Genomic DNA, 13,837 nt, shown 5'->3' with positions numbered 1-13,837 from the left:
AAAATAAATACAAAAAATATTTTAATTGTTTAAATTCTTTTATTTATTGTCAAAGAAATTACAAAGTTTTTGTAATCATTTTTTTTTTTTAACACGAAAAATAATAAACTTGAGATTAGCCTTTGAAATTATAATAAAATGTGTCCAGGAATTTATTAAAGGCAATTTTTTATTTTTTAAAATGCGATGAATTATTCATCTGGACGATAATTGCACACCAAATAAGTGTTGTACCAATCATCAATATCGTAAAATCGAATGATTCCGCAGCCTATAAGCATAACATTGTCCCAAATAATTGTATGATTATTAACTGACATGGGTGTTGCTTGGCCATAAAATTTATCTCCGAGATAATTATTTATGTCAACATAAAACCAATTTTTTATTAAATCATAGATTTCAAATGTTTTGATATTCATGGCTTTTATGTTTTCAAATTTTTGACCAACTTTGAAATTATCTACAAACAAAAAAAATTAAAGGTGCATATTAATTAGTGAGGAGAGCGCGAAAAATTCAAAAATTCTCAATTGTCTGCTAACTTTAGGATCATGGTATTTTTACTTTAAATTTAAAAAAAAAATATATATTTACCAACATCCCGACATTCATCATTGCCAGGATCACACTGATTGGCCCATCTTTGAGCGATTTCAGCTAACTCATTATTCCATTTGTATTGCGCAACACGAATAGTCAAATTTTTTTCCGGTTCTTTATCATTTATTGCTGTTAAAGCCCGTAGTACATTGTGAACATAAATTATTTCTTTTTGATAATGTGGAGTCAAATAATTGAATTTTACTTCATTGCATTTTGGTCCAAATTCAAACAGCTGTTGAAGTAAATTGTAATTAATATTTATTATTTTTAAGATAAATTGCAGAATTATTTATATAATTGATAAAATACTTACAGTATACTTGCAAAGTGTGTGCTTGGTTCCGTTACATGATCGAGGGTAGCAATCATAAGTTGTTGCAAACGTGGATTTAATTATTAGAATAAGTAAAAAAAATTTCAACATTTTTTTTTTTTAATTTTTTAATTTAGACAAACAACTTATTGCCGTATTGCGAGAGTAGAAATAACTAATGATTTTCGGTTTTATATTTTTTAAATGTTTTTTTAATTACACTGATAAAGTTACATTTTATCATATTTTTTATTTCTATAAAAAACTTTCAATTGATAATTCCTGAATTTATATTAGTCTTTAATTATGAGTATAAAAAAATTTATTACAATATTTTATAGACACTTTTTTTCATTTTATAAATTTATATTTTTAAAAATATAATTACTAAATAGACTATGAAATTTACATAATTTTGGAAAAGGGTTGAAAAAAAAAAAATTTACTGACATCATGACATTTTTGATGACTGAACTGACCCATCTCTATGCAATTTGTGTCAATTCATCATTCTATTGAGTTTTGAGATTTTGCCACCCGGTTGACATCCGGAAATCTCAGAAAATTTTCCTCCTTTTGATGCAGTACTACGAAAATAATTGTGAATATTTTAAATTTTCTGTCGCTCCTTTTTGATGTCAAGCCGCTAAATTCTTGATTTCACTTTTCTCCTATTTTTGGTGCCTCAAGTATTCTATTGCATATTATATGCAAAATTTATTTAGTTAATTTACAACTTGGTAGACTTTTTTTGATGAATTTTAAATTTTAATTTTCTGATATGTCAATATCGTTTAACAAAAATTACGTTTGTAAAATAATTTTTGCAAACCTTGCATGACATTTGTAATTATTGATAACGTGATAAATTTTCATATAATACATAGAATACTAATATATGTAACAGAAATTTACAGTTATTTATAAATTTAATTATACAGTTATTAAATACGGTCGTTTGATAAAAATATGTATTTTACGATACGAAGTTGAGATAAATTTGCAATATGTATTGTAAGTTTTAAAAATGAAACCTTTTCTTGCCAAATAAGTAATTAATTATCCACAATTCAATTAATTTTAATGAAAAAATTCTTAGACCTTGTATATATACATATACATTCTTATCACAAATTATTTCGATTCTTTTCTTCGTTTGTTTTATAATTGCCTCTTTTTGTCTTATCTTACCCCCTACATTATAAATATTTTCCTGTTAGCTATTTGAAGCAATTATTCATAATAAAATTTAACGACATGCGATGCACGAAAGCGATTTTTAAGGAAAAGTTTATTTTTAATTATAAAATAATTTTTTTTTTACTTAAAATCGTATTATATATCGATGAGTATCAATGGTCATGGGACATTACGTAAAACGAATTATTTTACCCCTTCGAAGTGATCCAGAAAAAAGTTTCAGTATAAATATACCGGACTTGTACAAACAGATCACAGTTTTGCAAAACCTCTGAAGAAGCCTTGTTATAAAAAAGCTACTGAAGTAATCATGGTAAGAAGTATTTATTTTATCGTTACCATATCCATTGTAGCTAGTGCTACAGCTTCTTATGTGTGTGAACCTGAAACCTGTGATCCGGGGACGGAACATACTTTGTGTTTATACGATGTGAGTATAATATATTCTTATCAAATAATATCCCGGATAAAAAAAAAACTTTATTTAGGTTCATTTCACCTTATTTTCCTTCAAAGTTATCACTTGTTGACGACTTTTTGATAAGATCTCGACTTTTTCGACTTAAATTAAATTTTTTTCAACATTTAGAGCTTTTTTCATTTTAGTGGAATTAATTCGAAAATAAGGAGTATTTTTTAATGTAAGATGTGTTTTTCATGTTTCACCTTATATAGTTCTGATTTTCCCGCCTTATAATTTAAATCGAATAAATTTAACCCAAGTCAATTTCGACTCGTTTAGACTTGTTCGTCTTAAATCATGACTAAGTAAGTCAGTCAAGTCTAAATTAAGGTGAAAACTCAATGTATTTCATATCTCCATAAAAAGTCGAGTTTGTCTTGTGAAAAATGGCTCGAAATTTCAACTCGGTATAAACTAAATTTCCAAGTTTTATTTCGACCCGGGATTTTGTAACTATAAATGACAATCTTTTAACACGGAATGATAAATAGGGAGGCCTAGGTGAGGCTTGCCACGGAGTATACAGTAATTTTTTGAGTGAAGAGCAACAGCAAGCGGTTCTTGATGCTCACAATGATTACAGAGCATTAGTAGCAAGTGGTGGTGAAAAACGTGGACTTACAGGACCACAGCCCGCAGGTGAAATCCCTCCTCTACAATGGGATGAGGAGTTGGCTATGATAGCCCAAGTATATGTCAATCAGTGTCTAAATGGTCATTCCGCTTGCGACGACGTTGGTAAATAAAAATTATTTTTACTCAAGTAATTATTTTTACTTAAGTATTGAATTCCTTAGATCGTTTTAAGGTCAATCAGAACATAGCTTTTAAGTCGAAAAGTGACAAGTACGTCGAAGACATTACTGATATGTTGGATCAGTGGACCGCAGAAGCTGCAAACTATGACGGTAATTACGTTAATGACATGCAGGAAGAAACAGATGGTAAAAAAATTTATCACTACACCCAATTGGTTTGGGCTGACACTCAATATGTTGGCTGCGGTGTTTTGAATTGGCAAGAAGACAATGGCTGGTACAGTACCAGGTTGCTCTGCAATTATGGACCCGGTGGAAACTACCCAGGTCAACCTATTTATCCAACCGATTGATTTGATCAGATCATGAATGTCTGAAGTCGCTAATTTTTTTTTACTTCGCTTACTAATACATTTAATATAATATTTTATTTAATCATTCGCTTCCAGTAAAAAATTATAATTCGTGAATATTGTAATCTATTGGACACTAAAAAGTATCTAAAAAATCTAACAGAAAATATATAGTAAATTTTATTCATAAATGACCTTAAGTTTAACCGATAGTTATTTGCTTGAATATGATATTCAAGTTATTTATTTAATTTAAAAGTTTCCTTGAATAATATTTATTTTTTGTAAAGATAAAAATATCAGCACGCGACTGTGCAGATAAAGTTTATTTACAAATACGAAACGAAACCTTCATGTGCTTGTAAAGTAATATTCTATTTGTTGTTTATATTTTTCTAATCGTTTTTTTATTGATATTGATATCAGTGATTCATAACAAAATATTTGAATATTGATAATTTTTTGATGTATGTTAGATTATTTAACATTTGATTGTTTGATAAGACATGTCAGAATAGAAAAGTAAATACTTAATTTGTAGACGCAGTAAACGAGGTCAAAGACACTAGTAATACATTTTGTATGGTGCAGCTGATAATTATTTCAAAGTAACATTCTGTTAGATGATAAGTTATTATGGTATAGAAGTTTTATGTGCAATCAGGAAAATTAAATTACATATTTTTATAATGATATTTTATTGCGATCATAACAATATTTTAGTAATGAAGAAAAATAGAAAATAAATGTCTTAAGGATAACCACTAGTTTGAAATTTTGAAAAATTAATTCATTTTGTTTTTTTTTTTGCATAGTTCGATAGTCTATAACTTCAAAAATAACATACTACGATTTCTAGCGCATAGTTTTTATGAGTTACAGCCATCTGAATAGCAGCCGCTTATTGGTTCTCGAAAATACATTTTCCAAAATTGCTGCATGTATAACTTTTGAAGACAAATCATCCATTGATTTGATAAAGTTTCCAGCAGGTCCATAATCACTAACTAAATAAGTATGATAAGAGCCGTCAGTTAAATATTTAGTGACACCACAACCAACATGAGTGGTGTCACCCCAAACAAGTTGAGTATAATGACCAATTTGTGGTTCGCTTTGCCACTGAAAGTTGCCGACTTCTTATTTTAGAGATTAATAACGTCTAATTCAGAGAGTTTATAATTAAATCGCGTTACTAAAACCAAAAGGGCGTATAAAAATTTTTTTTTTGCTCCAATCAATGTAAAAATATTGAAAACATTAAAATCTATGGAAAAAACGAAAAAAAAAAATTTTTTTGTTTTATGCCCTTTTGGTTTTAAGCAAAAATTTTTTTAATGTCATAAGGGCGTATCCTATTTTTTCGGTTTATTATTAATTATAGGTCAGAGTAAGAAAAAAAATTGCAAGGGTAATAAGAATTATCACTCCACAACTTAATTTATCTGAACAAATATTTATTTGAATAAAAAACCAAATTTCTTTATTTAATTTTGATCGAATCTTAAGTTTGTCACAATTTTTTTAATTCAACAATTAATGTAAAAAATATGTATAATTCGGGAACGAAACAATTCTAAATTCTATGAGTGCTGTGAAATTTAATTTAATCAAATTAAAAAAATGCACATTTAGATTGTTCAATTTTTCAAAGGTGCATTTTTTCATTTTTCAATTAAAGTTTCATTTTCTGTTTCCTGTTTTTTTTTTTTTCTTTTTATTTTCAAAAATCAATTACCGTTGTTCTTGAGAATTGTTATGGTTCTAGAATACCAATATATCAAAGCAAGTTCAATGACCTAAATCATTTTTGTGCATCAGGCACCGTCCCACAAAAATATTATCAATGTTATTAAAGATTAATTTTCAGCGATGGTAATAGTTTATAATTTTTTTTATTATTGTCAAGTTATGTTCTAAAAAAAATTAAAAAAATTTTTTTCATACTCTTAGGTACAGATGATTCTGACGATGGAGATGGTATAGGACTAATACCCTGATGAATTTATTTTTTCTCTATTTTTTATTTGTTTTTTCACTTAAATAAATATTTGTTCATATAAATTGAATTGTGGAGTGATAATTTTTATTACGCTGGCAATTTTTTTTCTTACTCCTACCTATAATTGATAATAAATCGAAAAAACAGGATACGCCCTTATGATTTTAAAAAAATTTTTTCTTAAAACCAAAAAGGCGTAAAACAAAAAAAAAATTTCTTTCGTTTTTTCAATAGATTCTAATGTTGTCAACATTTTTACATTGATTGAAGCAAAAAATTTTTTTTATACGCCCTTTTGGTTCTGCAGAACCAAAAGGGCGTATATTTTGAGATACGCCCTTATGGTTTTAGTAACGCGAAATATGTAGTTGGAAAAAAATGAGTAGCAATTTATTTGTTTAATTTATTTTTATTTTTGTTATGAGTATTTTGGATACATAGAAAAAAAAATAATAAATATAAATAAGCAGGATAGTATTAAATAAAAATTAGTAAGTATAGTATACAGGTCGACCGATCCAATTCCCAGACGGTCCATAGTTACAAACCAAATAGGTCGTGTACCAGGCATCGTAGCCCATGTATCTGATGGCGGCGCAACCAACGTGAGTGGTTTCGCCCCAAACAAGCTGACTATAATGTCCGATTTGTGGGTACGATTGCCATCTGAAGTTGTAAACACTCTGTCCGTCAAAGTCTTGAACTTCATCATACCATAGCTGTACCAAATCTGACAATTTTATGGTATATCCGGCACTGTGCATCATTTTAGCAACGTTCTGACCAACAGGGAACCGGTCTACAAAATTAAATTCAAATATTTACAACCAGACAGATTCAAATCGTTGAAATATTTATTTTGACAATTACTCACCAACATCGCGACAATGATCATGACCGAATCGACACTGGTCGGCCCATCTCTGAGCTATTTTGGCTAATTCATAGTCCCATTGCAGTGGTTGAATTATTCCAGCTGGTTGAGGTCCCGTGGTTCCACGCATTTCACTACCGCTCGCAACAAAAGCCCGCTTATTATTATGGATTTCAAGGAGATCGTATATTTCCTCATTAGTCAAAGTATTCGATTGTATTGTGCCACAACTTGAAGATGGATACCATGACTAAAAATTAAAAAAAAAAATTATTTTATTAAACACAGAAATTTTAAATATTCACAATATTCATATTCTGGAGGTAAATTTAAAATTTTTCGATTTATTCAAAATTTATTTAAACTGATGAAATTCTTATACTATCAGACATAACTGAAAAAACAGAGGTTTTTATTGAATAATATCGATATCCGAAATTTTAATGTTATAGTAATTAAACAATTTCAACACTCATTAAATCTAATCGAATCTAAGCTCTGATAAGCAGCGCCGACAGCCGCAAGTACCTCACACTTTTCTTTTGACAGCGTTATCATTTTTTCTTACGCACGTATGAGTGCATACTCAACGTTTTTTTAAAAATATTAATGATCTCTTGAAAAATTAATTTCATTTCTATGTAAATACAAGTGACGTTAAATAATAAATTAATTTTTAAGAAAAATAATTTAAAAATTTAAAAAAAAAATTTATAAGCTGTCGAAAGAAAAGCCGAAATAAAAATAAATATTAAAGTAAAAAACTTACTGAATATTGGCACAATGTATGCATGTAACCCCTGCAAGTACTAGGGTAGCACTCAAAAGCTGTTGCTGCCGTGACAGCCACGAAAATTAAAAAAAAATATATCATGACTGTGTTGTAAAAGCAATTTCAACTGAGAAGACGAACAATTGTTGATCAATTAAACTATTTGTAGCAACTAATACCAAAACTTGTTCTCGCCCTTCCTTTTATTATTCATGATGTGAAAGTACATAAAAGTTATGACTGACAGCTGATAATAATTATCGATTGATTTCTTATTTCATCGATAGATAAGCTGTAGCTAAAAGCGATTTGTACGCATGAGGAAGAATTATGAAAACAATGTATCTGTTTAATAATTTTTTATTACTTTAATGACAATAGGTAATTAAATTTATGACAAATATATCAATCGAAATGAACTCAATGGAGACAATAACAAGTCGGAATTTGAATTAAAGAGTCTGGTAAAGTGGACTGCCGATCATGTTTCCAGCTGGACCATAATTACAAACCAAGTAGGTTGTGTACCATTTGTCTTTCAAATATTTAACGACACCGCAACCTACGAGAGTGGTCTTACCCCAAACAAGTTGGGTGTAGTGTCCGATTTCGGGAGATGATTGTGGTTTAAAGCTCTTGACCTGCCGGCTGTCAAAGTCTTTTACTTCATCGTACCACAATTTAACCAATTCGGTCATTTTTGCCTTGTGTCCGTCGCTGTACATTTTCGAGGCTACATTCTGTCCAACTTTGAAACGTTCTGAAATATTTTGTTTGATTAATACTTATTGTAGATCAATAGATTTCAAATGATTGACCAATAAATAATCAAATGGTTTCTTACCAACATCACGGCATTTATCGTGACCGAATTTACATTGGTTGGCCCATCTTTGAGCAACATTTGCTAATTCTTTGTCCCACTTGAGTGGAGGAATTTTACCAGCTGGCTGTGGTCCAGGATGTCCAAGTTTTTCTTTTCCATTAGCTATTGTAGCTCGGAATTTATTGTGCGCATCAAGAATTTCTTTTTCTTCGTCGGGTGTCAGTGAACTAGTTTGGACTTTGTTACAATTTGGTGATGGATCTGGTGACTAAACAATTAATTACATTTAATTAAATGAATTATTATCAGAAATTGTCTTAAATAATTCTTATATTTATATTTACATGGAAAAATTATTCTGATTTAAAATTTTATGGCATCATAGTAAAGCCAGACCATGTTGGTCACCCGACGGAAATTGAAATGAACACATGCAACCATAGAATTTCAAACGAGTATAATTTCTCTGTGTAATTATCTAATTGACTTACGCTATACAAACACAAAGAATGTTTTTCGCCATTACAACTCTCCGGGGTACACTGATCAGCAGCAGCGCTAGCTAATATAGCGACAAAAATAGTGACAAAAACTTTAGCCATATTCAAAATATCAACTTAGTGATTATAGTAATTGAAGCTTCAACTTGGACTGTAGTTTTTCAGAGAAACTATCCGGCTATTTATATGAATCGAACATCTTTCCGAAAGCCATAAATTTATCTAACACGACATTTATTCAATGAGTGACCGGGTTAATTGCTGTACAGTAGCAAAACACATGCTCCTTATTAACCGATAACACCTGACCAATTACGCGCATTGTTCTCTGTATTGTATTTCAATGGTGTCACCTATTTAGGCTTGTCCGTGCCGATCAACCTTCGGTCATTCTTAATGACTAGATATTAAAATTGTTTATTTTATTGAAAAGTGACGGGTAATAGATTCAGTTTTTTATACTCCTCTATCCCTGATTAAGAAAAATGATTTGCTCCATGTTAAGTGTGTATCTATATATTAGTCGATTCAAATTGTTTTAAATCATTTAAAATTATTTTGAATTATTCCAAATCATTTTTTTAAATCAGGGATACTAGGGAAAAATTATGAAAACAATGTATTTGATAAATAATTTTTTATTTTTTTTAACAGCAATATTTGAATTTTTATCAAATATATCAATTGAAATATATTCAATGAAAATAATGACACGTCAAAATTCAAATTAACGAGTCTGGTAAAGTGGACTGCCGATCCAGTTTCCAGTTGGCCCATAATTGCAAACCAAGTAGGTGGTGTACCAGTTGTCGAACCCGAAATATCTAACGGCTCCACAACCTACGAGAGTTGTTTCACCCCAAACAAGTTGGGTGTAGTGTCCAATTTTCGGCTCTGGTTGTGGTTTGAAGCTCTGGACCTGCCGGCTGTCAAAGTCTTTTACTTCATCGTACCACATTTTAACCAAATCACCCATTTGGGCTACATGTTGGTTGCTGTGCATTTTAGAGGCTACATTCTGACCAACTTGGAACCGTTCTGCAATATTTTGTTCAATTAATACTTATTATAGATCCAATAGGATTCAAATGAATAAACATATGGTTTCTTACCAACATCGCGGCATTTATCGTGACCGAATTTACATTGATTGGCCCATCTTTGAGCAACTTGTGCTAATTCCTTGTCCCACTTGAGTGGTGGAATATGACCAGCTGGCTGTGGTCCAGGGCGTCCAAGACTTTCTTGTCCACTGGCTACTCTAGCTCGGAATTTATTGTGCGCATCAAGAATTTCTTGTTCTTCTTCGGGTGTCAGCGAACTTGTTTGTACTTTATTACAATATGGCGATGGTTTCGATGACTAAATAGTTATTTACATTTCATTACACACGGAATAGAAGTAGCATTTGTGACCACTGCTCCATTTTTGGACATTTAATACTTCATTTAAATTAATGAAAAACCATAAAATAATATTTCCATTTTAATAGCGAAATAAAATCATCTTCGAGTACATTTTTTAATTTTTTTATTTTAATTTTTTAAGTGTCCAAAACTGGGCAAAAACGGTACCTCTACCCCATTATTACCAAAAATTTTCTTTAATAATTTTAATATTAAATTATCTAATTTACTCACGCTATATAAACACATAGTATGTGTTTTTCCGCGACAAGTCTTCGGAAGACACTGATTAGCAGCAACGCTAGCTAACACAGCGACAAGAATAGTGAGTAAAATTTTCGCCATTTTTAAAATTTAAAATAAGTGCTTATAGTAATCGAAGCTTCAACTTTTACTGTTGATTTTCGAGCAACAATCTGGCTATTTATATGCACCGAACATATTTTGGGAAGCAATAAATTTATTTATCACGCTATTTATTCAATGACTGACAGGATTGTCATTTAATAGCAACACATGCGCTTTAATAACAGATAACACCTGACAATTACGCACGTTTCATTTTATATATTTGTATTTACGTAACATTTATTATTTTTAACTGATAATGGATAAAATATATCTTATAATCAGTTGATTTTCGTCAATGTACCTCAAATAGATAAAACAAATTCACTTTGCATTTAAATCATTCAGACACTTTTACGTTGTTAAATTTATTATTGACATTTACTTTTATTGATATAACTAAAAATTTATAGGTCAATTTATTAATAGATTATTTATTAACTTTCATAGATAATTTATAAACTCATAAATTTAAAAAATTTTTTTAAATAATAGTAAACATTTTTTTCAAAATTATTTTAATAAATAAATTATTTTTGGTTTTTCTGAATCAATGAAGACTTTTATTAAAATCCGCGTCTTACTAAAACGATTTTTTAAAATTTGCTATATATATAACAACCGGAAGTTGTTAAAAAAAAAAAATAAATTATATTTTTTCATCGGTTTTATTTTTCAAGGCTTGCTAATAATTATCGCTGACAATTGTTTGCATAACATACATTTGTTACTACAAATAGTTTATGAATTAATTAGTCCACTGCATCAATGATCGATAATTGTCATACTTAGCGAGTTATTAATTTTAAATTATTTCTGCTGAAATTATTATTCAACTTTTATTACTTTTTTACTGACATACTTTCAATTATTTGTTATTATTTTTTTTTTCTGAGAAATTTTTAAATAAAAGTTGCTGAATTTTTATCTTCGTGTATTTTTTTTTTTTTTTTTTTGAATTTTTTATGCATTATTATTTGAATTATAATAAGTATTTTATCTGAGATGAGATTCGATCAATTTGTCATTTTCATAACCGTGGAATGTCACTTAGTGTATACATAAATAGCCACAATTGTGGACTTTCGTCAAAAAAATTACACAATAAAAAAAAGTCTCTTGACTTGCGTCTTTAGAAAATTTATTTTTTATCCATCACTTGTACGCTCAAATTTTTTCACACATATATCTATATATTTATATACATATTGTATATAATCTATCTGATTTAGCTCTCACGTCGCTACTATTCTTACCTCAAAAATGGGCTCATAGTGGGCGGGTGACTCCTGAGAATAATGAATGACCTATTGAAGTCAATAGCTGACTCCATTCATTCAATTTTCTTTTGAGCACCTGACTTCTGAATTCTTCTTGCTTTACTTATTTTTTCCTACCCTACTTTTTTATCCATTCCGTCTTTAAATTCTGATGGGTAATCCGTGAGAAAATTTTCGATACACTTGATATATTATTTTTTTTTTATAAATATATTTTTATTTCTACGAAATACAAAATGATCAATTTTTGGAAATTAAACTTTTGAGTGTTCAAATAATTTTTTTTTTTTTTTTTTTAAATGTAGAAAAATTCAGTAGCTAATGAAAAATAATAAAAATTGATCCTGGTAGTTAAAAGAGCCGCTAGAAAAAATATACAATAAATACCTGCTGTTTTTAAATGTTATATAAAATCATTAGTAAATTTTCCAACTGCGAGTATTTAACCCAAAGATATTGAAAGACTCCCTGGTGTCTTTTCAATGTTACACATCGTAAGAATAAAAAATAAAGTAAGCATAAAATACAATAGATAAAAACACTTTATTTCATAAAAAAAAAAAAAAAAATGAAAAGAACACCGAAATGAAAAGCGACGAAAATTCACTGGAAAATGATGCCATTGATTTGTTAAAATCCAAATCATTTTTTAATTTTTTACAATAATGAAATTATTAAATTAAATTCATTCTAACTTCCGTTATTTTTAATTTCCGGCCGGTTTATTTTTTATGATCTCGGGATCCGAAACTCCAGGCCGATATTTTCATTCCAAGATTCGGATTTTTTTATTTTCAATACATATGTATTTTTGTTTTCACTTGAACCAATTGTTCTTTTATTTTCATTATTTTCTTCGGATAATTTTTTTTCTTTTATTTCCGTAAATAAGAAACGCGTTGGCTTATCTGTAAAATTACTCTCCAAAGGAATTTTATCATTTTTAATTAATGACTTTGATGTTTTTTCTTCAATATTTTTATCTTTTTGTACTAATTTTTGAACTCGTAATACTAGACGGCTATTATTTACAACAGCTTCGATTTCTTTGTACGGTTGCTTCGATTCTGCAATTTTCGAAATAATCTGCTTCAATTAAAAAAAAAAAAAAAATAATTATTTAAAAAATTAATTGTTAATAAAAAAAAATAGTTTACTTGAGACTTTTGAATTTTTTCTTCTCTTAAATTTGGACATGCGCATATAGATTTTTTTTTTGAATTTTTTTCTTTTGGAAATAAAAACGAAATTTTTGAATTCACTGGATCTGTTTCCGTTTGAAAAATCATTTTTTAATTTTTACTGTCATAATACAATTATAAATAATTTAACAACCCGAAATTAACATCAATTATTTTTTGCTGCCAAGTTCAGCCTTATTATTATTTTTTTTTTTTTAAATTTATTTAAAATTTTTTTCGATGGATGAAAAATCTCGTGAGTATTAATGATTCATTTTAAAAATTAAAAAATTTAATTATTAATTTTTTTTACCAGCCTGTGGTTGTTTGCAACCAAATTCAAATTCAGAACCTTCACAATATTACCAAGAAATCGGCGCTGAATTAGTGGGAAATAAAATATTGATTCGTATTGAACGTGAAAAAAACAAAATTAATAAATTTAAAAAATCGAAAGAAAAGTTCAAAGACTGGGATCCCCCGTGTCTTTGTATCGAGCAATCAAAATCTAGTTCGAAAAAAATTTCACGTATCCAAGGGCCTAAAATAATAAATGTCGGTGACAGTGAAATTATCTTTCGTTTAAATTCACGCTGTCATCTGTCATGCGAAGACAAAAATTACAATTCTGAAATAATAACTAAGTCTTACAAAAATTTGAATAATAATCAAGATAATAAAATAGAAGTATATTCACAATTAGATAACGCGAGTGATTATGATATTTATCAAGATCATGTGACCGTGGGAAATAAAAATTTATTTTTAATGAAAATAAATAAAAAATTTATTACCAAGGATGTTAAAAAAAAAAATATTGAAGTAGAAATTAATTATCCGAAAATTGTACTTCCTTTATCCCCACCATCACCTCCCCCTCCAGCTTCACCTCCCCCACCACCCCCAGTACCACCCCCTTCTCTTCCTCCGGAATCAACTCAAGTGCAAGAAATTA

General features: G+C 29.0%; 6 protein-coding genes across 7 annotated transcripts in view; 2 read left to right on the top strand and 4 right to left on the bottom strand.

Moving 5' to 3' along the window:
- LOC103569958 (retinol-binding protein pinta) overlaps positions 1 to 13,837 on the top strand; it is a 38,556-nt gene that overhangs the window by 16,235 nt on the left and 8,484 nt on the right. The window lies entirely within an intron of this gene.
- On the bottom strand, positions 124 to 1,065 carry LOC103569960 (venom allergen 3 homolog). The gene is made up of 3 exons (XM_008547530.1): positions 920 to 1,065; positions 598 to 838; positions 124 to 463 (listed from the first exon to the last, which is right to left on the bottom strand). Exons 1-3 carry the CDS (start codon positions 1,028 to 1,030, stop codon positions 192 to 194), a joined length of 624 nt encoding a protein of 207 aa, XP_008545752.1. The 5' UTR covers positions 1,031 to 1,065; the 3' UTR covers positions 124 to 191.
- Positions 2,400 to 3,693, top strand: LOC103570061 (venom allergen 5). Its single transcript, XM_008547662.1, has 3 exons — positions 2,400 to 2,549; positions 3,074 to 3,320; positions 3,380 to 3,693. The coding sequence occupies exons 1-3, from the start codon at positions 2,430 to 2,432 to the stop codon at positions 3,691 to 3,693; spliced, it is 681 nt and encodes a 226-aa protein (XP_008545884.1). The 5' UTR covers positions 2,400 to 2,429.
- Positions 6,184 to 7,127, bottom strand: LOC103570062 (venom allergen 3-like). The gene is made up of 3 exons (XM_008547663.1): positions 7,098 to 7,127; positions 6,570 to 6,819; positions 6,184 to 6,494 (listed from the first exon to the last, which is right to left on the bottom strand). The coding sequence occupies exons 1-3, from the start codon at positions 7,125 to 7,127 to the stop codon at positions 6,184 to 6,186; spliced, it is 591 nt and encodes a 196-aa protein (XP_008545885.1).
- On the bottom strand, positions 7,794 to 8,769 carry LOC103570064 (venom allergen 5). The gene is made up of 3 exons (XM_008547664.3): positions 8,659 to 8,769; positions 8,186 to 8,435; positions 7,794 to 8,101 (listed from the first exon to the last, which is right to left on the bottom strand). Exons 1-3 carry the CDS (start codon positions 8,767 to 8,769, stop codon positions 7,794 to 7,796), a joined length of 669 nt encoding a protein of 222 aa, XP_008545886.3.
- On the bottom strand, positions 9,315 to 10,544 carry LOC103569959 (venom allergen 5-like). The gene is made up of 3 exons (XM_008547529.2): positions 10,308 to 10,544; positions 9,780 to 10,029; positions 9,315 to 9,705 (listed from the first exon to the last, which is right to left on the bottom strand). The coding sequence occupies exons 1-3, from the start codon at positions 10,416 to 10,418 to the stop codon at positions 9,395 to 9,397; spliced, it is 672 nt and encodes a 223-aa protein (XP_008545751.1). The 5' UTR covers positions 10,419 to 10,544; the 3' UTR covers positions 9,315 to 9,394.

This window comes from Microplitis demolitor, chromosome 10 (genome assembly GCF_026212275.2).
Source record: "Microplitis demolitor isolate Queensland-Clemson2020A chromosome 10, iyMicDemo2.1a, whole genome shotgun sequence".
NCBI classification, from domain to species: Eukaryota; Metazoa; Arthropoda; class Insecta; order Hymenoptera; family Braconidae; genus Microplitis; species Microplitis demolitor.
The sequence above is the reverse complement of the archived record's forward strand: the minus strand, read 5'-3'. Positions and strand labels throughout refer to the sequence as shown.